This window comes from Suillus bovinus (assembly GCF_016758785.1).
Source record: "Suillus bovinus strain UH-Sbo-P2 chromosome Unknown EDB93scaffold_158, whole genome shotgun sequence".
In the NCBI taxonomy this organism is placed as follows: Eukaryota; Fungi; Basidiomycota; class Agaricomycetes; order Boletales; family Suillaceae; genus Suillus; species Suillus bovinus.
The window spans coordinates 34,529-52,199 of record NW_024542214.1 but is presented as its reverse complement, the minus strand read 5'-3'; the positions used below and the strand labels follow the sequence as shown (position 1 = coordinate 52,199).

At 46.3% G+C, this 17,671-nt stretch overlaps 4 protein-coding genes across 4 annotated transcripts; 1 reads left to right on the top strand and 3 right to left on the bottom strand.

Annotated features, from left to right (window-relative positions):
* Positions 1-8,293: 8,293 nt before the first annotated feature.
* EDB93DRAFT_1109382 (uncharacterized protein) lies at positions 8,294-10,198 on the top strand (the record flags this gene model as incomplete). The annotated part of the gene is made up of 10 exons (XM_041447968.1): positions 8,294-8,386; positions 8,532-8,594; positions 8,654-8,719; positions 8,778-8,792; positions 9,099-9,246; positions 9,338-9,707; positions 9,757-9,875; positions 9,962-9,990; positions 10,047-10,082; positions 10,142-10,198. 10 exons carry the CDS (start codon positions 8,294-8,296, stop codon positions 10,196-10,198), a joined length of 996 nt encoding a protein of 331 aa, XP_041300937.1.
* Positions 10,199-11,022: 824 nt separating this feature from the next.
* On the bottom strand, positions 11,023-11,499 carry EDB93DRAFT_1186989 (uncharacterized protein). Its single transcript, XM_041450837.1, has 2 exons — positions 11,406-11,499; positions 11,023-11,352 (listed from the first exon to the last, which is right to left on the bottom strand). Exons 1-2 carry the CDS (start codon positions 11,433-11,435, stop codon positions 11,125-11,127), a joined length of 258 nt encoding a protein of 85 aa, XP_041300936.1. The 5' UTR covers positions 11,436-11,499; the 3' UTR covers positions 11,023-11,124.
* A 430-nt stretch (positions 11,500-11,929) lies between these two features.
* On the bottom strand, positions 11,930-13,522 carry EDB93DRAFT_1270926 (kinase-like domain-containing protein; the record flags this gene model as incomplete). Its single annotated transcript, XM_041454330.1, has 8 exons — positions 11,930-12,136; positions 12,190-12,334; positions 12,428-12,459; positions 12,513-12,638; positions 12,689-12,856; positions 12,948-13,009; positions 13,060-13,465; positions 13,514-13,522. 8 exons carry the CDS (start codon positions 13,520-13,522, stop codon positions 11,930-11,932), a joined length of 1,155 nt encoding a protein of 384 aa, XP_041300935.1.
* Positions 13,523-14,890: 1,368 nt separating this feature from the next.
* EDB93DRAFT_1257150 (uncharacterized protein) lies at positions 14,891-16,188 on the bottom strand (the record flags this gene model as incomplete). The annotated part of the gene is made up of 5 exons (XM_041454068.1): positions 14,891-14,905; positions 14,953-15,090; positions 15,141-15,324; positions 15,393-15,744; positions 15,789-16,188. The coding sequence occupies 5 exons, from the start codon at positions 16,186-16,188 to the stop codon at positions 14,891-14,893; spliced, it is 1,089 nt and encodes a 362-aa protein (XP_041300934.1).
* Between the last annotated feature and the right edge of the window lie 1,483 nt (positions 16,189-17,671).

Here is a 17,671-nt window from a genome sequence, read left to right as displayed (position 1 = left end):
ACCGCTTTGCATGTCCATAAAGAGATTTTGTTGAGCTAAAGTATCTGCAACCGCTCGCAAGAACGTCGAGATTGAGAATAATGGAATGGCATCAGAAAGAATTGTGTCGCTGTTCCCAGACACCCATTGAGCGAGAAGATCGGCAAGGTAGAAAGCATGTCCTGGGTGTGTGATTGAAGAAGAGGTGGTGGACAAGAAGGCAATTTCAAGGATGATGCTGAGCAAAGAACGAGATTTGTGAACTAGACCAAAAGACGAGCAGATATCCAAAAGAGCACTGACAAGTGTATGGTGGTGCGGACAAATTGCTAGCACAAGGAAAAGTGCATGGGACGCGATCGAATGTCTGTAGGGTGGGACAATGAAACTTCGTAGATAAGTAGCCAGGCCCACTCACCATTAATAGTAGGTTGGGATAGTGTCATAGATGTCCCACATCATGATGATAATTTGACACAACTGACGCCCATACTCACCTAGTCTCATTTTACGAATGCAACCAAAAACATCTCTCTAGCTCTGCGTGCCCTTGCTCACTGCAAGGGTGTGACAACTGAAGTGATTGATTACTTCTATGGCATTCCACATCTATGTTGAATGCGGATGAAAAACATGTGCGAAGAATGAAGGCCCAGCAGCAGGCATTGAAAGTAGTTGGGGCATAAGCCATTTCCAATCCTTGAACATGGGTTAAACAGCAAAAGTAAACCTATCATTCACACTCACCACAACATTTTTGCAACCAAGAAAAGACGTGACAACTTCGACATATCATGCAACAGGGTGCCTCACAATACACCCAATATATCTCTCGAGTTCGCCTCTACGAGCCTTGACAAAATCAGCACTGAATCACCCAGCATACTGTTTCTCAGGAAGTGGTGGGAGCGCAATACCAGGAAGACGTCTAGTTAAAGTGTGTAACACAATGAAGTGAGAGAACCGCTGTTCAACTGTTATGCGGGTAGGAGAGATTGGTGGGATGTATGGATCATATGATTCATCTGTAGCTGAAGAAAACAGTGAAGTAACACTATACATGGTATATGCTCCAGAAAGGCCCGATGTGCGCTTCAAAGGTGAGTGAACCAAGACCCAAAACTTTGGAACTTTAGATTACCACACAGGGCCAGTGTCTGCTTCCCCCAGCCCAAGTCTACTGAGCCTAGTATTATCATCGTTGATGGAGTCTTCCGTCAAAATCTAGGCTCGGTGTACATGTGGATAGAGAAATCCCCATGATTGGCTATAGAAAGAAGTCTGCTACTATTTCCCACAGTTTTGAACTTAGTAATAATAGGGACGTTCAAAGTTGGGTGCCCACGCCCAACGCCTATGCCCATGACCCCTTTGCCCACGGGACGTCACCTAAAATGTAGTTTGCATAATTAGATAATACAAATGTAAATCTAAAAATTTAACAATTAGCTGTTACCTTGTACTCGCTGTCACATCAATCAGATCTGCGCATATGGCGAAGAAGAAGGATAGCAGTGTCACAATTCCGGAGATCGTTTGGACCGACGACTTGGTCTGGCAGCTATTGGTGCAGATTGAGTTATCAGAAAACAGGGTCATGCTTCTAGGCAAGCGGAAGAAGGGTGGGGTGAGTGAGTTAAAGTTGTTATATGATACAAGATATGGTGTTTCTGTGCCAGAACACATCAGGTTATCAAATAAAGCATTCTCAGGGATGAGAGAAGCAGGACACTTGTGGACTGGAATGGTACAGTCACTGACTGAATATGCAGAGTCTACCCAGGCAAACTCATTGCCTTTGAAAAACCAATCTGCATGTTTTGAAGCTGCAGTATGCTTGAAGGCAGAGGCATCATGGGCAGAGCCAGTCAGGCCATGTTCATAGTCCACGATATGGAGATTAGATGGTAAATTTCCAACCTGTCAAAGCACTTCAATATTGTTTAAAAAAGCTGTGTGATATAGTACCTGTAGATTCAGTCCATAGTTTGACTTTCATGTATAATATACATCTCCATTGAGACCTGGCTTAGTATGTAAAACAACAATTGTCCCGTCATACATCACCCAGCCTTCCCTCTAAGTTCCTCAGAATTTGAGCCGGTCATCTATCCACAACTTCTCAATTTCCTTTTCTTCAGCAGTTGGTAAGCACACAAAAGTGTCATGCAGAGATTTAATTGCATCGAAGCATCGCTTCATAAACAACTCTACTGCACCTTCAGAGATTCCTGCATGGTGGGCAATGTCCAGCACTGAGGCACCATTGCCATATTGACCCATTCGATAGAGAGTGACAGTGAGTTGAGTCTGGACAGGTGCCTGTGCATTGTTGGAATTATTGGAAAATACTGGATGACCTTCGATTAAATCAAGCAGGACTTGAAAGGTCATTGGAGAAACACAGAGCATATAAATAAAGCAAAAGTGGTTGGATGGAGAATTTGCATATTCCCAAGCAATGTGTAGGGTGCCAGCTTTTGCCACAGGGGAGCGCTCTTGTAGATAACGAGTTTGTTGAATAGCAAGAATGCAAGATAAGTCACAGTGCAGCTGGGCTGCTGCCTCTTCGAGGGTCACATCTGGCTGAAACAAAGTACGTAGAACCATAAGCAAGAGATATGAGTGAAGGTATTGCTCGCGTGATGTTTGAAGATGAGCCATTGAGTGTAATATGTGTTTTTGGATACTGTATAGTTTTGACACTACCTTCAAGCCCATCTGCGCATGACCATGTCACGCTTAGCTTCATAGCTTCACACCTCAGTGTGACCTGTGACCATCCCTAATTAGGTTCATTACATCGTGACTGCCACTGGCAACTCGCTGTTGCTGTCTGCAATTCTGGCAACCAGCACGGACTTCTGTACTCCTACAAGTTGCTTCAACTTAGTCGACATCATTTCGTCAAGCTGTGCATCCCATGGGGATGGGTGGAGACAGTCTTAAAAGGCTGCATGTCAAATCTGTAAGCTCCATTTCCCTCTAGTCATTCAATCTGAAACTAATGTGTTCATCACGTCTGAGTGGCTTTCATGTGGCCGCGTCTTTGAGTGGATGGCTCTTCCTCCCTCTGTAAAGCGTGAAATCAAACGCTTGTTGGTCATTCCAGCTCCCTTTCAATCAATCATCCCTTCACAATAGTGATGTGCATGGCCCGGCTTCAAGCCATGGGCTGGCCAAAGCCAGCCCTAGTTAGGCTGAGCCAGGCCGGGCCAAAGTCATGGCCTGACCACAGCCTAGGGCCTGGCCTGGGCAGTTGGAAAGCCGGAGCCGTGGCTTTTACTCTTACAGCTATACTAGTCATCTGAGACAACGACGAGCTCAATTGTTCATGTATCACACTGACAGTCCCAAAGTTGCAAATTCTCCTTTGTCTGAGTCGAGCCCTCTAACGGTCCTTCAAACAAGCCTCAATTAAAACCACTGAAATCCTTGGCACTACTTCCTCCTTACCACGGACTCATCTGCATGTCAGCAGCTTCTGCAAATCCAACACACATTTAAGCACATCCGAGACATCCGATGGAATAGAGGCCCAAGAGAAGTCGAGTGTTTGATGAGTGTTTGCAGAGCTTAGCCAAAAGGAGCATCAGAGCATCAGAGCACAGTGTGTCTGACACCGGCTCATACTCGTACACTAGCCAGTAAAAACTGTGAGTTGCCTTCTGTCATGCTTCGTGAACTGGATACTACTTAGATCTTTGAAGTGTCATCTATCTGCGGCACAATCTTAATGATTTATTGAGATAAATAGTATTAGTACATCGCTATCCCTACTCACAAATCCCTAATTCTAATGGCAGGAACAATCCTCTCAGATAGTGATGATGAACCTCGACCAGTGCATCCAGCGTGCAAAATCAAGCCCTCTGCTGTGCTCCTTGAGCATTCTGAGAAGGCAGCTCTCCCATCTCAAACCAAAGCCATCAATGCATTTTGTGTGGCAGAGGCCGCAAAGCATGGTTTCAACAATCACCAGCCCACTAACTCACCCAGTCCACCTGCTCCTGAACCCACTGTCCCTGCACCTACTAACAAACGATCACGCACCGAAGATGCTGAAGAAGGCTATGAAACGAGTGACGAGGAACATGAAAATGCGCGGACAAACCCCAAATGTAAGTTTATCTATTCATGTAAGAGAGTGTGTACAAAGCTCACCTGAAACTGTCAGCCAAACGAGCCCGCCAGCATCAGCAAGCTACTGTCAAAGACCACGAAGATGTGGACGAGGATGGAATTCTCATAGATATTGCCGTACAGCCCATCACTGACGAGTCTGGTCCCACACACGAGGATAGGACTTGTGATATCGACAACTTCTTCAGCAAACCTTTCAAGCGGACTAACACCAATGGTACAGTGAAAAAACACCGTAAGTGCAAAGTTTGTCCGTACATTGTTTGTCCGTACATCATTCCATTATCATTTCCATGTGCTGTTGTGTCATTAACATTGCCTAATCACTTGTAGGAATGGTTGTATAATTGTAAATGAGACCTCAACACTGCGTCGTCACGCTGAAGCTAGATTTGCTGTAAGTTTTCATCTTCATATTATTATCAATGTATATCTAAATAACATGTACAGGGTAAATATCACAAATGGGTCAAAGACAACGCCTTCCTGTCCAAATTGCCAGGTGATATTGCTGCAGAGAAAATGAAAGCTGCACAAGCGCAGGAGACGCTCAATACCCATATGACTGAGCGCAAGTTGTTGGAGCGCATTGTTCCTTACTCCGACCAGCTTTTCAGAAAGGCAGCAATCAAGTGGCTCATTGCTACGGATCAAGTAAACTCTTCATATCATCTGGCTGCATAGTACTAACAATCATTATAGCCCATTCAGGCTCTTGAACACCCGAGATTCAAAGAGATGGTAGACGTTGCCTCACATGCCATACAGGGCATCAAAATTCCAGGCCACAAAGCAACCCGCGCTGAAATTATGCATATGTTCAAGAGCCATCTCACCAAACTCAGAAAGAAGTTAAATGTACGTTGTCGTCCCCCGCACTATTGTCTGTTATGATCTAATGTCATATTCTAGAGTGAATCTGTCAGTGGCACCATCAACGTTACATGTGACGCATGGCAGGCTGACAACACAGACGGCTATTTTGCAGTCACTGGCCACTGGATCGAAGAAAAGATTCCGATGCAGTGGGAACCTGGGAATGTGTTGCTTGGTTTTACGAAGCTCAACAACGCTCATAATGGCCAGTGCCTGGGTGGTACGTTATTCAAAGTGCTTGATCGCCTTGGTGTTACACATAAAGTATGTTATATTAATTCCTTTCGAATGCTACAGCTCATGTCTACTTACTAGATTGGTCATATTACATGCGACAACGCAGCCAACAACAACACTATGCTGCAAGAGTTTGCACAGTTATACGAGGCGAAGTATAAGAAGGTTTTTCCATGGCTCGAGCGCAAGATCAAGTAAGTTTGTTTTGTTATTTCGTTGATGGAACTGCTAACAATATCAACAGCTGTTTAGTGCATGTTATCAATCTTGGCACACAGCAGCTCATTGGCACATACAGCAAATCTGTTCACTACAATCCTCACGATCCACACACCCATGAACCAGACATGTCTCTTAAGGTTGATCGGGACGAGATTAGCCTTGTTCGCAGCATTTGTGTGAAAGAACATTCATCGGCAAAACGAAAAGAATTATACAGGAACATACAAATCAAAGCCAATGTGTCGTTGCCGACACAGCTATTGATCGACATGAAAGTCCGCTGGTCATCCACCTACATTATGCTGAATTGTGCTAAATCGAACAAGCAGGTGTGTATTTGATATATCATCATACTTTGTTTATTCTCACTCTTACTCACTGTAGCATGTGGATACATTCGTGTACAAAATGGGGTGTCAAGAACACAGTCTCAAAAAACGGGCCAAAATCAAATTTCTGCAACTGTCAGCTGCTGAATGGACATGAGTCAGTCAATTCACGGACCTTCTTTCATACACCGACGTCGCCCAGCAAGCATTCTCATCTGATCGAGGATCAACTCTCCATCTCGCGATACCTGCCCTGGAGACGCTCCACAAATCTTGATCTTCACGAGCCGAAGAGCCCAAGTATACTTGGTTTGCTCATGCACTGAAGGCAGCAGCAACAAAGCTAGATGAGTATTATGAGAGAACTACAAACTCTCCAGCCCACATCATTGCTATGTGTTCGTCATTTTCTCTTTCAGTCAGTGCAACTCTAACATCTGATATAGTACTTGATCCAACAGCAAAAATTGCTTACTTCAAAAAGCATTGGCCGTCAAACTTGCTTGATGACGTGCTTACGTGTGCCGAGAATGTGTTCAAACAGCGCTATGACGAGCTACATCAAGATCGGGTGTTGTCACAGCCCACAACTACGAAAAGCAAGGTTAGTGGCCTCAAGAAACTCATTCGGGAGGTCCAGAGTGACTCTGAGGATGACGCCGAGCCAGAACCAGGCGCCACATCTCCTAGTGATCCATCAAAACCATGGAGGGCCAAATTTACAAGCTACATTAAAACTATTGAGGCGGTTCAATTAGCGGGTATGACTACTATTCAATGGTGGGGTGTAAATGCCTTTCATTTGCTTTGAGGTTTCTTGTGACTGACTGTTGTTTCTGTTAAGATCAATGGCCAGAGATATCCAGTGTGGGCTTCGCTCGCAAGAGACTACCTGTCTATTATGGCAGCATCGGTCTCAAGTGAGCGAGCATTCTCGCAAGGTGGGATCACAATCAGCAAGCGGTGCAATTGGTTGAAAGGAGATATTGTCGAGGCACTACAATGTGTCAAGTGTTCTCTCCGTAATGATCTTCTATTCCGGGAGCCTGGCCCATCTTCCCTTGTAGAAGAGGAAACCAAAGACTCCGAACATGAGGCTGAGGTGTTAGAAGTCGAAGCAGCAGATGACAAGGGGTGGGATACACTGCTTTTAGGTGACAACGATGATATGTCAGGGTCTGATGTTGATTCAGCAGATGACAACTAATGTTAGTATACTTGAATTGAATATAGACTCTTTTCTTTCTTGAAGGCCGTGAATGAGCCCAAGCCGGCCACGGCTTTGGCCCACGGCTCGGCCTGAATTTTTTCAAAGCCCAAGCCTCCCCAGGCCAGGCCTAAGCCAGGGCTTTCAGGCCAAGCCGGGCCCGTACATCACTACTTCACAAACTCTGTCCATCACACAACTCCTTGACATTAATCTTCCTGCTTCACTTGATTGCAAACTCGACTCGAACACCATCACATTCTCGTCATGCCTGGTACTTGCCTGTGTTACCTTGCATCGGGGGGCATGCATGCCGTGGACGGTGGTCTGTCCTCTATGAACCACTCAGAAATCTATAATGTCGGTGAAGATAGTACTGATCTAGGTATAGAGGGCAGTGTCAGGAATGCTGAACAGGGGCATGGAAAGCATAGACGGATCACAAACAAGATGTACAATGACTTCTGGACCCATTAGAGTAATATGTATGTTTTTTTTTTCCATTTTTACCACATGTCACAATTTAGCTTCACCTTCCAAAAATTTGCACGACGGTCACACCAAATAGGTTCGATTCAACAGAGGCTGTGACGCGTGACGAACCTAGTGTCGAAACTATACAGTAGTGTTGAGTGTTGTCATTTATCATTGATTATATAATACATTCGTTCAAGTACAAAACGGGAAGTGGTATATGGGCAAGGGGGGGTCGTGGGCGTGGGCGCCCAACTTTGAATGTCCCTAATATTAGAAAAACAACTGACGCGCGAAGTTCAACTTGAAGTAATTTGAACAAAATCATAATGCGCACGGCCTCTAGCACTACTCAATCTACCATCCAACCATAGTCTGTACTCTCGCATTCCATTGCGGCCCTCTAGCACATCCCTGCGCGCCTACATGAACCTTCCCAATCCTCTAAAAGCGCTATACTTCGTCCAGCATCTAAGCTCAGGGCCCGGCTCTTGTCCGTGCCATCGTTTGGTTTTCGCAAGGTACGTCACAGTGTGGTTGCGCGGCACTGTCATGATGCTTACAAACTGAACAATTTCAGTTCAAAAACGTTCGGACAAAGAAATCTCAACTCTGCGAACAAGCGGTAAGGTCTGTACACCAAACTAGTGTAACATTAATGCAGACCCATGCATTAGGGTTCGGGAATGCGGTCGCCTGCACTCCGAACGGCGACCCTCAGATGGCACCAGTCGTGACTACAAGTGCATGTGAGAAACATATCAGATGGTGCGTCATTGCTATTATGCACATGTTGGGCTTGGCAGGAACTTACGATGCTTAGTAGATGTCTGTCTTGGGCGAAACCCAAGATACAAATCCAGAGGCTGTCAACCTCGACCTCGTCGAAGATATGGTGCGCAGTCAGCTCATCGAACTCGTGAGTGATCTCAACTTTAATGATGAGATTCATCTGTGATGTGTTATCATAATGCTACTCTTGATCTCGCAAGCCCACATCCACGGGAAATATGTGAGCACAATCTTTGTAATGTTGTGCGCTGTGATTCTAATCATCATATCAGGACGTTTTTGGTCAAAGAGCATTCAGACATGAGTGGCTGAAGCAAGGAGTGTATAACACTAAAGTAAGTATATCAAGAGCACACTTGGATGGTTGGACGGTCCTGATCTCCTTGTAAGGTAGGCGCGGACACTCGGACGACTCTGCAACCTTGTAAGGTATTTTACTGTCACGCGATCGACATTCTTGGTGTGTTTCATTCTGAGTTCTTCTCGTGTTTGTTTCACTAACTAAGTACCACTCGCAGCGGGTATGGGTGCAGGTATGGCCCCCAGTACCCAGGGGTTTATGCGTGCTGATCCCTACCTGTCGTTATCTACTATATGTAGTACCTGAATTTCTGAAGCAATCAACTATATTCCATTAATCTCGGGCGCTCGCTGACAATGCCTTTTGCCTTGAACGCTACCACCCTATCTATGGACGCAGAACCTCCACTCCCCTTGCCAGCGTGGGTTCGGTCGGCGCTTCCCTCATGCTTTGGGGTCCTCGGTTTCTTGCTTAGCTTCTGTGGACGCGTCATCACAACTGCCGCCTCTAACTGCCACTGCCTCGACACTTTCTGCAGTTACTGGTACTGCTGGAGCATCAGGAAGTCCTCGTACCACAGATATCGGATGGTGCGCTCGTTTCGTGGGCTGGATTTGCTGCGCATCTGTTCAGAACGCAGACGGTCACCATGAGTCTGGCCGGTTCATCCTTACCAGAATTAGACTGTGTGCTCCATCAAAATTTTGCTTGCTAGAACAGATACCGGTAACCCACGTATTTATGTCACACTTCGATTAATTCACTTCTCACTGCCAGCATCATCAGCTGCTTCGCCCTCTGACCTAGACCCAGATCCAGCATTCTCATACAAGTCCTATGTGCTTCCATTACAGTTGAAGGAGAAGGTAGCTGATATGATATCCCGTAGACTAATGTTAGCATTAATTAACGCGATTAGCCCCAAGTCATTCTTCTTGCAGGAGGAAACACGCCTTTCCGAAACGACACAAATCGCGAGCTACCATTTCGCCAAGAGTCTAATTTCTACTACCTCACAGGATGCTCTGTGCCTGGATCGTTCTTTCTCGCTTTGTACAGCTCCAGGGTGCATGAGACAGTCATGCGCGTTGATTGAGAAAGAGGCGGAGGTGGAGGAGATCTTCGTTGTGTCGTGCCGGCGTGAAGGGTACGAACGCACTAAATATCGATGTCCGATAACTCACCAATGACATCAGGGCCGTTCATCAAGCATATCTCCCTATCGTCGCTGCCTCCAGGAGAGCAGCTACGTTACACTACTGCTGTAATGACCGAGAGTTCACTACTGAAGTACTGATCCAGAGCATCGCAAATGGTGCGATGTGATGTTCATCGATGCGCTCACCTGATGAATCGTCAGCTTGATTGGTTTGAAAGCAATATGAAGGATTTCTGACTCAGGCCCCTCAACCCGCAGCGCGTTGCGACCTGTGAGTAGCCCTAGCGTTAATAATCATGGTGATTCTTGATCTTCGACTTATTCAAGAGTCCTTTAAGCAGGATTGGATCATCCGTGCGGGAGGTTCGTATAAGGTTTTAAATCCTAATAGGTTCCTCAACGTTCAATATCGGTGACAAAAGACTGTTGGCTGCCTCAACTCCAACTTCACTCAGGGCACCGAGTGCCGAGTACCTTGATTGAATATATGCAAAGCGTGCCCTTTATTTTCATCGCTAAAACGATAAAGCCATATCTTACGACGCACGATCAACGTTTCGCACCCTCGAGGACTCACCAAATACCAGGCGCGTGTTTTAGCAGCTCGTAAAGAGTTTGTCCATCATAAAAGGGAAATACAGTGTTCCGGACATCCGATTCAGTCTGGACTAGTGACCGCGGCCTAACTTTCTCTGTGCTGTCAGCCTGGGGGACGCACTGGACTACTACCATATGTATCCGTTCTTATCTGATATCGCACCTTGAATAAATCCGCTTTCGAGCCGTAATAAAATTCTCGAACATCGTTTGAACAGCTTCCCTACCGAGGTTATCGAGTTAAAAAAATTTCAGTGTGCCGTTGGCTTCTAGCGCTAGGAATTCGGTAGTCTCCACGGAATTCGAAACGCCAGCCAGCTTCACTCGTGTTGGATATTTCTCAGAATCATGGGAGCTTCTGATCTGTACATCGGGAGATAAATGTATTATGGACAGCAATACTATCATGTACGTTTCGAGTCGGTCAGCTAGAATCTGCATATGATGTATGGTATAAGGTTGACGTGACACGATAATGACCACGAAAAGTCTCCACTTACACTGTTGGAGAAATTCATCATTTCGATCAATGTCAAGTTCTCCACAAGGTGAAACCTGCACCACAGTAAATAAGAAACTACCGTCCCGTCTTTCACATGTGACATGCTGGTCGCAGAATTCGTGAACAGGATAATCGACAATATTTGATTCTCCGGATTCTGATGATCCTGCAACCGACGTTCCCCATCATAGCACAAGCGTGTTCCAATATCACAAGAGGGAGCATAGAATGAGCCTACACGAGTACCTAGATCTATTTTATCTGGCTGTACTGTAAACAGAGTTTTGAATGCGAGGCAGTCAGAAATCAACGAGACCTGGACAGCGAGTCAAATTCATTCCTAATCACTTCATCGGCTCCATCCGCCGAAGGACGGCCCCAAGGATTAGTAGACCAACATTGCTCGATAAATGGCCAGCATTGCTCAGGGAGCTCAGGATAACGAGATCGAGAGGGCGTTTGCGACTTAGCTATGCAGAGTATGATGGCGGCATCGTTCGTGAGGTGATAATAGGGTGCTTTGTTAGTGAGGACCTACGAGTAGAGCTTTTCATATTAACGAGAGGCTAAAATTAACCCAGACGTACCTGCAGCATGATACCGCCAAACGAATACATGTCGCTCTGCTCGCTTGGCCGAACTTGAGAGCCATTCTCCCGCTCGACGAGTAGCTCAGGGGCCATCCATCGCATGTTTCCTTTGATTGCGGACGTCCAGGATGCCTGGGAGGCGCTTATGAACTCGGAGTACATCAAAGAAAGGCCAAAGTCAGCAATAGCCCTGTTCGCCATCAGTCTGATAGGCATAATATGAACCGCAGACGCTCGTCACAGTCAGGCTAGATCGCGTAATGGGTTAGCTTGAAGGAGCTAGGTTCAAACTTGACTCCCTGCAAAGTGTAATCAGAGAATTGCTCAAGGTATCGTGATAGGGACTTACTCCAGGACGTAGAGAGACACCAAGAACAAAGTCAGTAAGCAAGTCAGCGGTGGTGAAATGAAAAACTCATCTATATCGAACAGGAATCCAAAGTCTGGAATCAAGTTCAATGCCAGTTGCTGTACTCTTAGGCAGGTAAAACTTACCGATATGTACGATATGCCCTTCGCCATCAATAATAATATTCCCATTGTGACGATCCTTGATTTGCAGGATGTAACGCGGCCATGGTCTGGACGAAATTGATGCGAGCACGCTGGAATGCAACGGTCTCTTCTCCACCATATTTTGAAATAAAGAAGTCAAGCAGTTCGTTTACTGTGGCTCTTCCCATCTCATCTCGAGATGTAGCCTTCGGCACCACGTCAATGACACCGCACTATGAAGTATATGAGCGTGGTCCAGCGTGAACGAAAAATAAAAGGTACTCACTCCAGCAGCAGTTGCGGTAACCCTGTAAGGAAAAAGATAGAGGGTCAACCCAATGCTGGTGAAGATGTTTTTGAACATCGCGATGATCTGTAAAGCCAACACATCTTGTCGGGACTCGGCAGTCGTCACCAACTTTGAAGATGGCCTGTTGCCAAACGTCATATTCCTCGCGTTTCTCGAGTGCGCCGTCTAAAAGAGATTCTGGGTCGGAATTAATAATGATTCGCTCCTTCCTTACTTTAAAATTTTAAAAGTAGCCATGAACGGTGCCTTCGGTAAAATTGTATTCAGCAAAAAATAGGCGCAAAGAGTGATTTACATACCTTAGCGTGGCTTTGAAGCGGTTGACCGGACTTATTATCGATGTCAATGACACTACCGTCTGGGTTACTGAAAAGGTGGACTCCAACATCGACAACTATCTTGGCCATCTCTTCGTCGATCATTGCCTGCAAAGACAGGTCAAATCATATCCTGGGACTAATTGCGAGGGTCTCACCTTCTTCTCGGATTTCAACTTTTTGATGAAGGGCTTCAGTTTCCCAGAGATCGAGGTTACCTTTTCGAAGAATCCGAATTCCCGATCGTAAAAGGCACGGGTGTCACCAGACAGCGAATCCACCACCATATCAGTCATCCGATCTAGTGCAAGTTTCATAGGATCTTCCTAATCTCGTGTCAGTGAAGCAGAGACGAAAACATGCATCAAACTCACGATCTCGGCTGCATCAGAAGCAATTGGCCTTCATGTTCCATACGATCTGGTGGCAAAAGAATTGAGACACCCTTGCGATTTCTAAGATGGGCTGTGCGATATATCCTAAAATATACATTCAGCAACAATAACAACAGGAGGTTCCAAATACACACCAAGGTCATCAAAGCGAAGGGCCTGGACCACTTGCGGGACGAAAAAGAACGTCAGGTCGACAGGATGCTGCTTCAGGACTCGATGGGCGTATTGTAGGAGGAACGGATCGTTGCCGTGTCGTCGCTCGAAGAAAGTAACAGCGATCACAGGAGTGACGGGCGCCCAAACAATGATATACTGACAAAAACGTAAACTCTCCAAGCATAACACCGCAGAACAGAAAGCACCTTGAACTCTCGTCAAAAATATTAGAGCTTCGAGAGTATCGACTACCCTGTCAGGGTTGGACCAAACCAGATTCTGCACCTCAGCGTGAGCTACTGGGCTTTTGAATCGTTCTGTTAGATAGACCGTTATGGCTGGGTCTACTTCCCACGCTGTTCGGACTACGCCAAGCCAAGTCGACTATTGGAATACATAAATCACCATTCTCTGAACCAAAAAGGTACTTACCTCAAGCATATTGCACTCGATCGAACCATGGGGGTCACTGCCTCGTTTCGCTAGGATTAGCCCAGACCGTAAGCCTGAACATCTCATTCTCTATCAGAAGACGTAGTGGCTGGTCGATGTTCTTGAGATGCGCGACATTAACTATAACCAATTAGTTCAATGCGAAGGAAAAAAAATGTTCGCTATGCTCACGGGACGTCTTTTACATATTCCCGATCGAGTTACCCTGGAGATGCACAAGAAATTCGGACATGACTTTAATGTCAGCGTCACCCTGCACTCGATTTGCTCGAAAAGACCACCTGGACAGCATAAGTTTTCGCACAAATACTGATATCTGGGAATTATACTGACTGTGGCCGAACAGCAAACCACGAACACGCCGTACAATACAGACTTTCCCGCAGCATACACTCACAGGCAGCATCTAGATGCGAGCTCTTCAATGTCTCCAGTCCAAAAAGAAGGAACGTGTAGTGTAACTCTCGAGCCAGCGGATGAGTACTGGACAATTTGTTAATATGGCTTCGAATAGTTAACCTGATGAATGCACTGAACTGACTTGTGCGCTCGCGCAGATCGCAAAACAAGTCTTTGGATGAGAAACATCACGGTCGAACGACAATATCTAGCCGCTTTCAGCCGACTGAATAACATCTGTAGAACCAAGGTATGCGGCATGAGTAGCCGACGAGCATGAGTCGTTGCTCGATCGATTTCGTCCTTATCAGTGGGACTGTAGTTGATGGGGTGGTAGAAGGGATCAACGCAAGTGTGGGCTATCAATCATCGAATTCAGAAAGCCAAAAATTTGACAAACTTTGATGAGGCCGAGAACACACCCTTCCGCTCCTTCGCAGTCCCAAACCAAGATGTAAGCACTTCGCGCATGATGGCCACTTCCATGTAAGGACATTCAATACCTGCAGCGACCGCAGAACGGGTGAAAACCTCAAACGGTCACCTATTATTCCCACATATCCCAGTTAGTAAAGTGGCCTCATGTTGTCGAAGAACCACTTAATTAAGCCTGAAGGCATTCCTATCACATCGGGGTTATCGATATTTAGGATTATTAGGATTATATGTTGTATGAAATGCAAAGAAAATATTTGAAATTTAAACTAACATAAAACTAGGTACAGAACATCAAAATTTGCCAGTGTTTTATGTGTCATCCAAAATATCAAGCATCTGCAACCATATTCCCACAGACAATATGTCAATAAATATAAGAAATGAGCCCCTTCAGTGAATTCACCCATCTCAGATGGGCAGCCAAACGTGACAATGTACCAATGGGGACAGGCTATCCCATGTGGGCCCATGCCAATAATTGTACCATGATACATGGGTGGGCCGAGGTCATGTGTGTACCTAGGGATCTGCAGACTAACATAGCATTAGCTGCTGCGGCTCTAACAAGGTAAGTTTCTCACCTTAGCTACTTCAATTATATCTAATGGTAGGCTTAGTGGTATGCCCTTGTGCTCGAGGTGCACCGAGAACACCACAAATGCTCGATGGTTTGGCGAACTCCAAGCATCCGTTGTAAAATTTATCTTGCCATCATATTCCTGGTGAGGTTTTTCATTTGAATATTTCAAAGTGCGTGATTTGAACTAACTTGTAACATTTTAGCAACTCGTTGATGAGTCCGAGCGAACACAAGTCGAACATCACGTGAAATTGTGGATGGCGAAGGTATGTAATACTCTGGCCTTCCGGTCTTCATCAATGATTGAAATCCCCAATCCTTGACTATCTCAAACGGACGCAGGCTCTCCGAAACCCAACACACCATCTCTGCCCTGGAAGAAGACAATTTAGGCTTAGGTGCCATCAGCAACAACATCAAGACCTCACCTTGTTTCTCTACGTGTGTGCTGACAAAGCGAGTAAGTCAATTTCCCCTTTCCTTTCCATTCGAAAGATGCCACAATTGACCCGTTTTTTTAGGATACTTCCGACAATTTTTGCTCGCACTTCATCTGCATCTTTGGCATTGTCTGCAGCATTGAGTGCATCTTCCCCCCAGCAAGATTTTACATGTTTGCGCATGTTCCCTGTCAATCGCGCATCCTTTTTGTCCAGGAATTGTCGGATTGTCACCTTGCATCCTTTCGCACAGCACTTGAATTCATGTGCACGTCGACCACCAACTTCAGTGATGCGGGGAGTTGGGTCAAAGAATGCATAAACAGGTGATACCCATTCTTTCATGAGCCTCGCTGTTGCTAATCAGTGGTGCTATGTTTGTATAGCAGGAACATACTTCGCTCGTCCTCGGCACTTTCTGGACCTGAAGCCTCGCTACCAGCCTCATCTCCACTTTTCTCACTCATGTCATCAATGACAATGGCATTGTTATACAATGCTTCTTCCTCTTCCTCGGTGCGAACAATGACACAGCAAATCTTACGAGGCTCTGCTGCCGTTCTCACATCAGATGGAGGTGGAGAGGCCTCGGCTACCAGTCTATCTTTGGATATATCTGCAGGAGGATTTTGTTTTGCCTTCTTCGACTTGTTGGAGACCGCACTTGCACCATTTGCATCAATCATGCGCTTCTTTGACGGTCCGGAAGCTTCAAGTCTCTCTTCAAGTGCCGCTTTAGCCTTGTCCGTGAGTTTTGTGACTTGTTTTACAGCTGCAGTAAATATGTTTGGTTGCATGGCTGGATGTGAGGTAGCAGTCTAGGACAGGTATGCTTAGGATGACAGGACCAAAAGATTTTTTCAACAGTTGTGGCTTCTTTAAAGTTTGGTTTGGTTTGATGTAGGTACTATATCTTGATTAGGTAGCAATATATTGTGTTTTGATGGTCTAACCTGTGTGTGGGTATGGGTATAGGTACGGGTGCCGTAAAAGGCAACCCCCACCCATACTCCAGGTGTACCCCTACCACCTGTACGGGTTACCCATACCCACGCAGTTGCCTAGGTGTATCCAAGACAAATGGATGGGCTGGGGGTATATAATACAGACAGTAGTATAGGAATGTGACATTATGGTGAATCCAGTCTTACAATGGAGACAGGTAGGCCGAGGGAATTAGGACATTATATGTAATGAATATGGTGTGCAGTGGAGACGGGTGGGCCGGAGGAATGCATGTACCCACATGACAGGAATGGGCCGAGGCCAGTTACCGGAGAGGAATGGGCCAGGCACAGAGGAGGAAACAGATGGGCCGGGTATACAGGTTGTCCGGATGGATGTGTGTACCCACCTCATATGGATGGGCCAAGGCTGATTACCGGAGAAGAATGGGTCAGGTGCACCTGAGGGAAACAGATGGGCCAGAGGAATGTGTGTACCCAGGGTGAACGGGTGGGCTGAGGGTATAAAGTGGGTTGGCCAGACGGATGTGTACCCACCTTACACAGATGGGCTGAGGCTGGTTTTGGAGAGCAATGGGCCAGATGCATATATGAGGAAATGAATGGGCCAGGTATGCAGGTTGGATGACCGGATGTGTGTAAACCAGGGCAAATGGATGGGCTGGACATATGTATGTACTCGCCTTACACGGATGGGCTGGGGAATTGTGTGTACCCATGGCAAACAGGTGGGCTGGGTATGCAGGTGGGCCGGATGTATGTATGTACCCACCTTACATGGATGGGCCAGGCAGACGTGTGTAACCAATGAGAATGGGTGGGCCAGAGTAATGTGTGTACCCAGGGCAAACAGGTGGGCCAGAGGAATGCGTGTACCCAGGGCAAACAGGTGGGCCGAGGGTATAAAGTGAGTGGGCTGGATGGATGTGTACCCACCTCACACGGATGGGCTGAGGCTGATTTCCAGAGAGGAATGGGCCAAATGCATACAAGGAAATGGATGGGCCAGATATGCAGGTTGGCTGGACAGATGTGGACTCGCACAGGGATGGGCTGGGTATGCATGTTGACCGGACAGATGTGTGTAACGGGTCAAATGGGTGGACAGGGCAGATGTGTGTACCCAACTTACACACAGATGGGCCTGATGAACGTGTGGGCCAGGTGAATGTGTGTATCCAGTGCAATTGGGTGGGCCGACATAATGTTTACCCAGGGCCAATGGGTGAGCCATAGACAAGTGTGTACCCAGGGCGAACAGGTGGGCCAGGTTATGTGTGTACTCAAGGACAGGTGGGCTGGAGTATGTGTGTAC

Bases quoted from the DNA above. Each gene is read 5' to 3' on its own strand.
- EDB93DRAFT_1186989 (XM_041450837.1), bottom strand. From the start codon at position 11,435: ATGTATTCGTTTGGCGGTATCATGCTGCAG. The intron at 11,353-11,405 runs GTACGTCTGGGT...CTCTACTCGTAG, and splicing joins TTGGCGGTATCATGCTGCAG to GTCCTCACTAACAAAGCACC.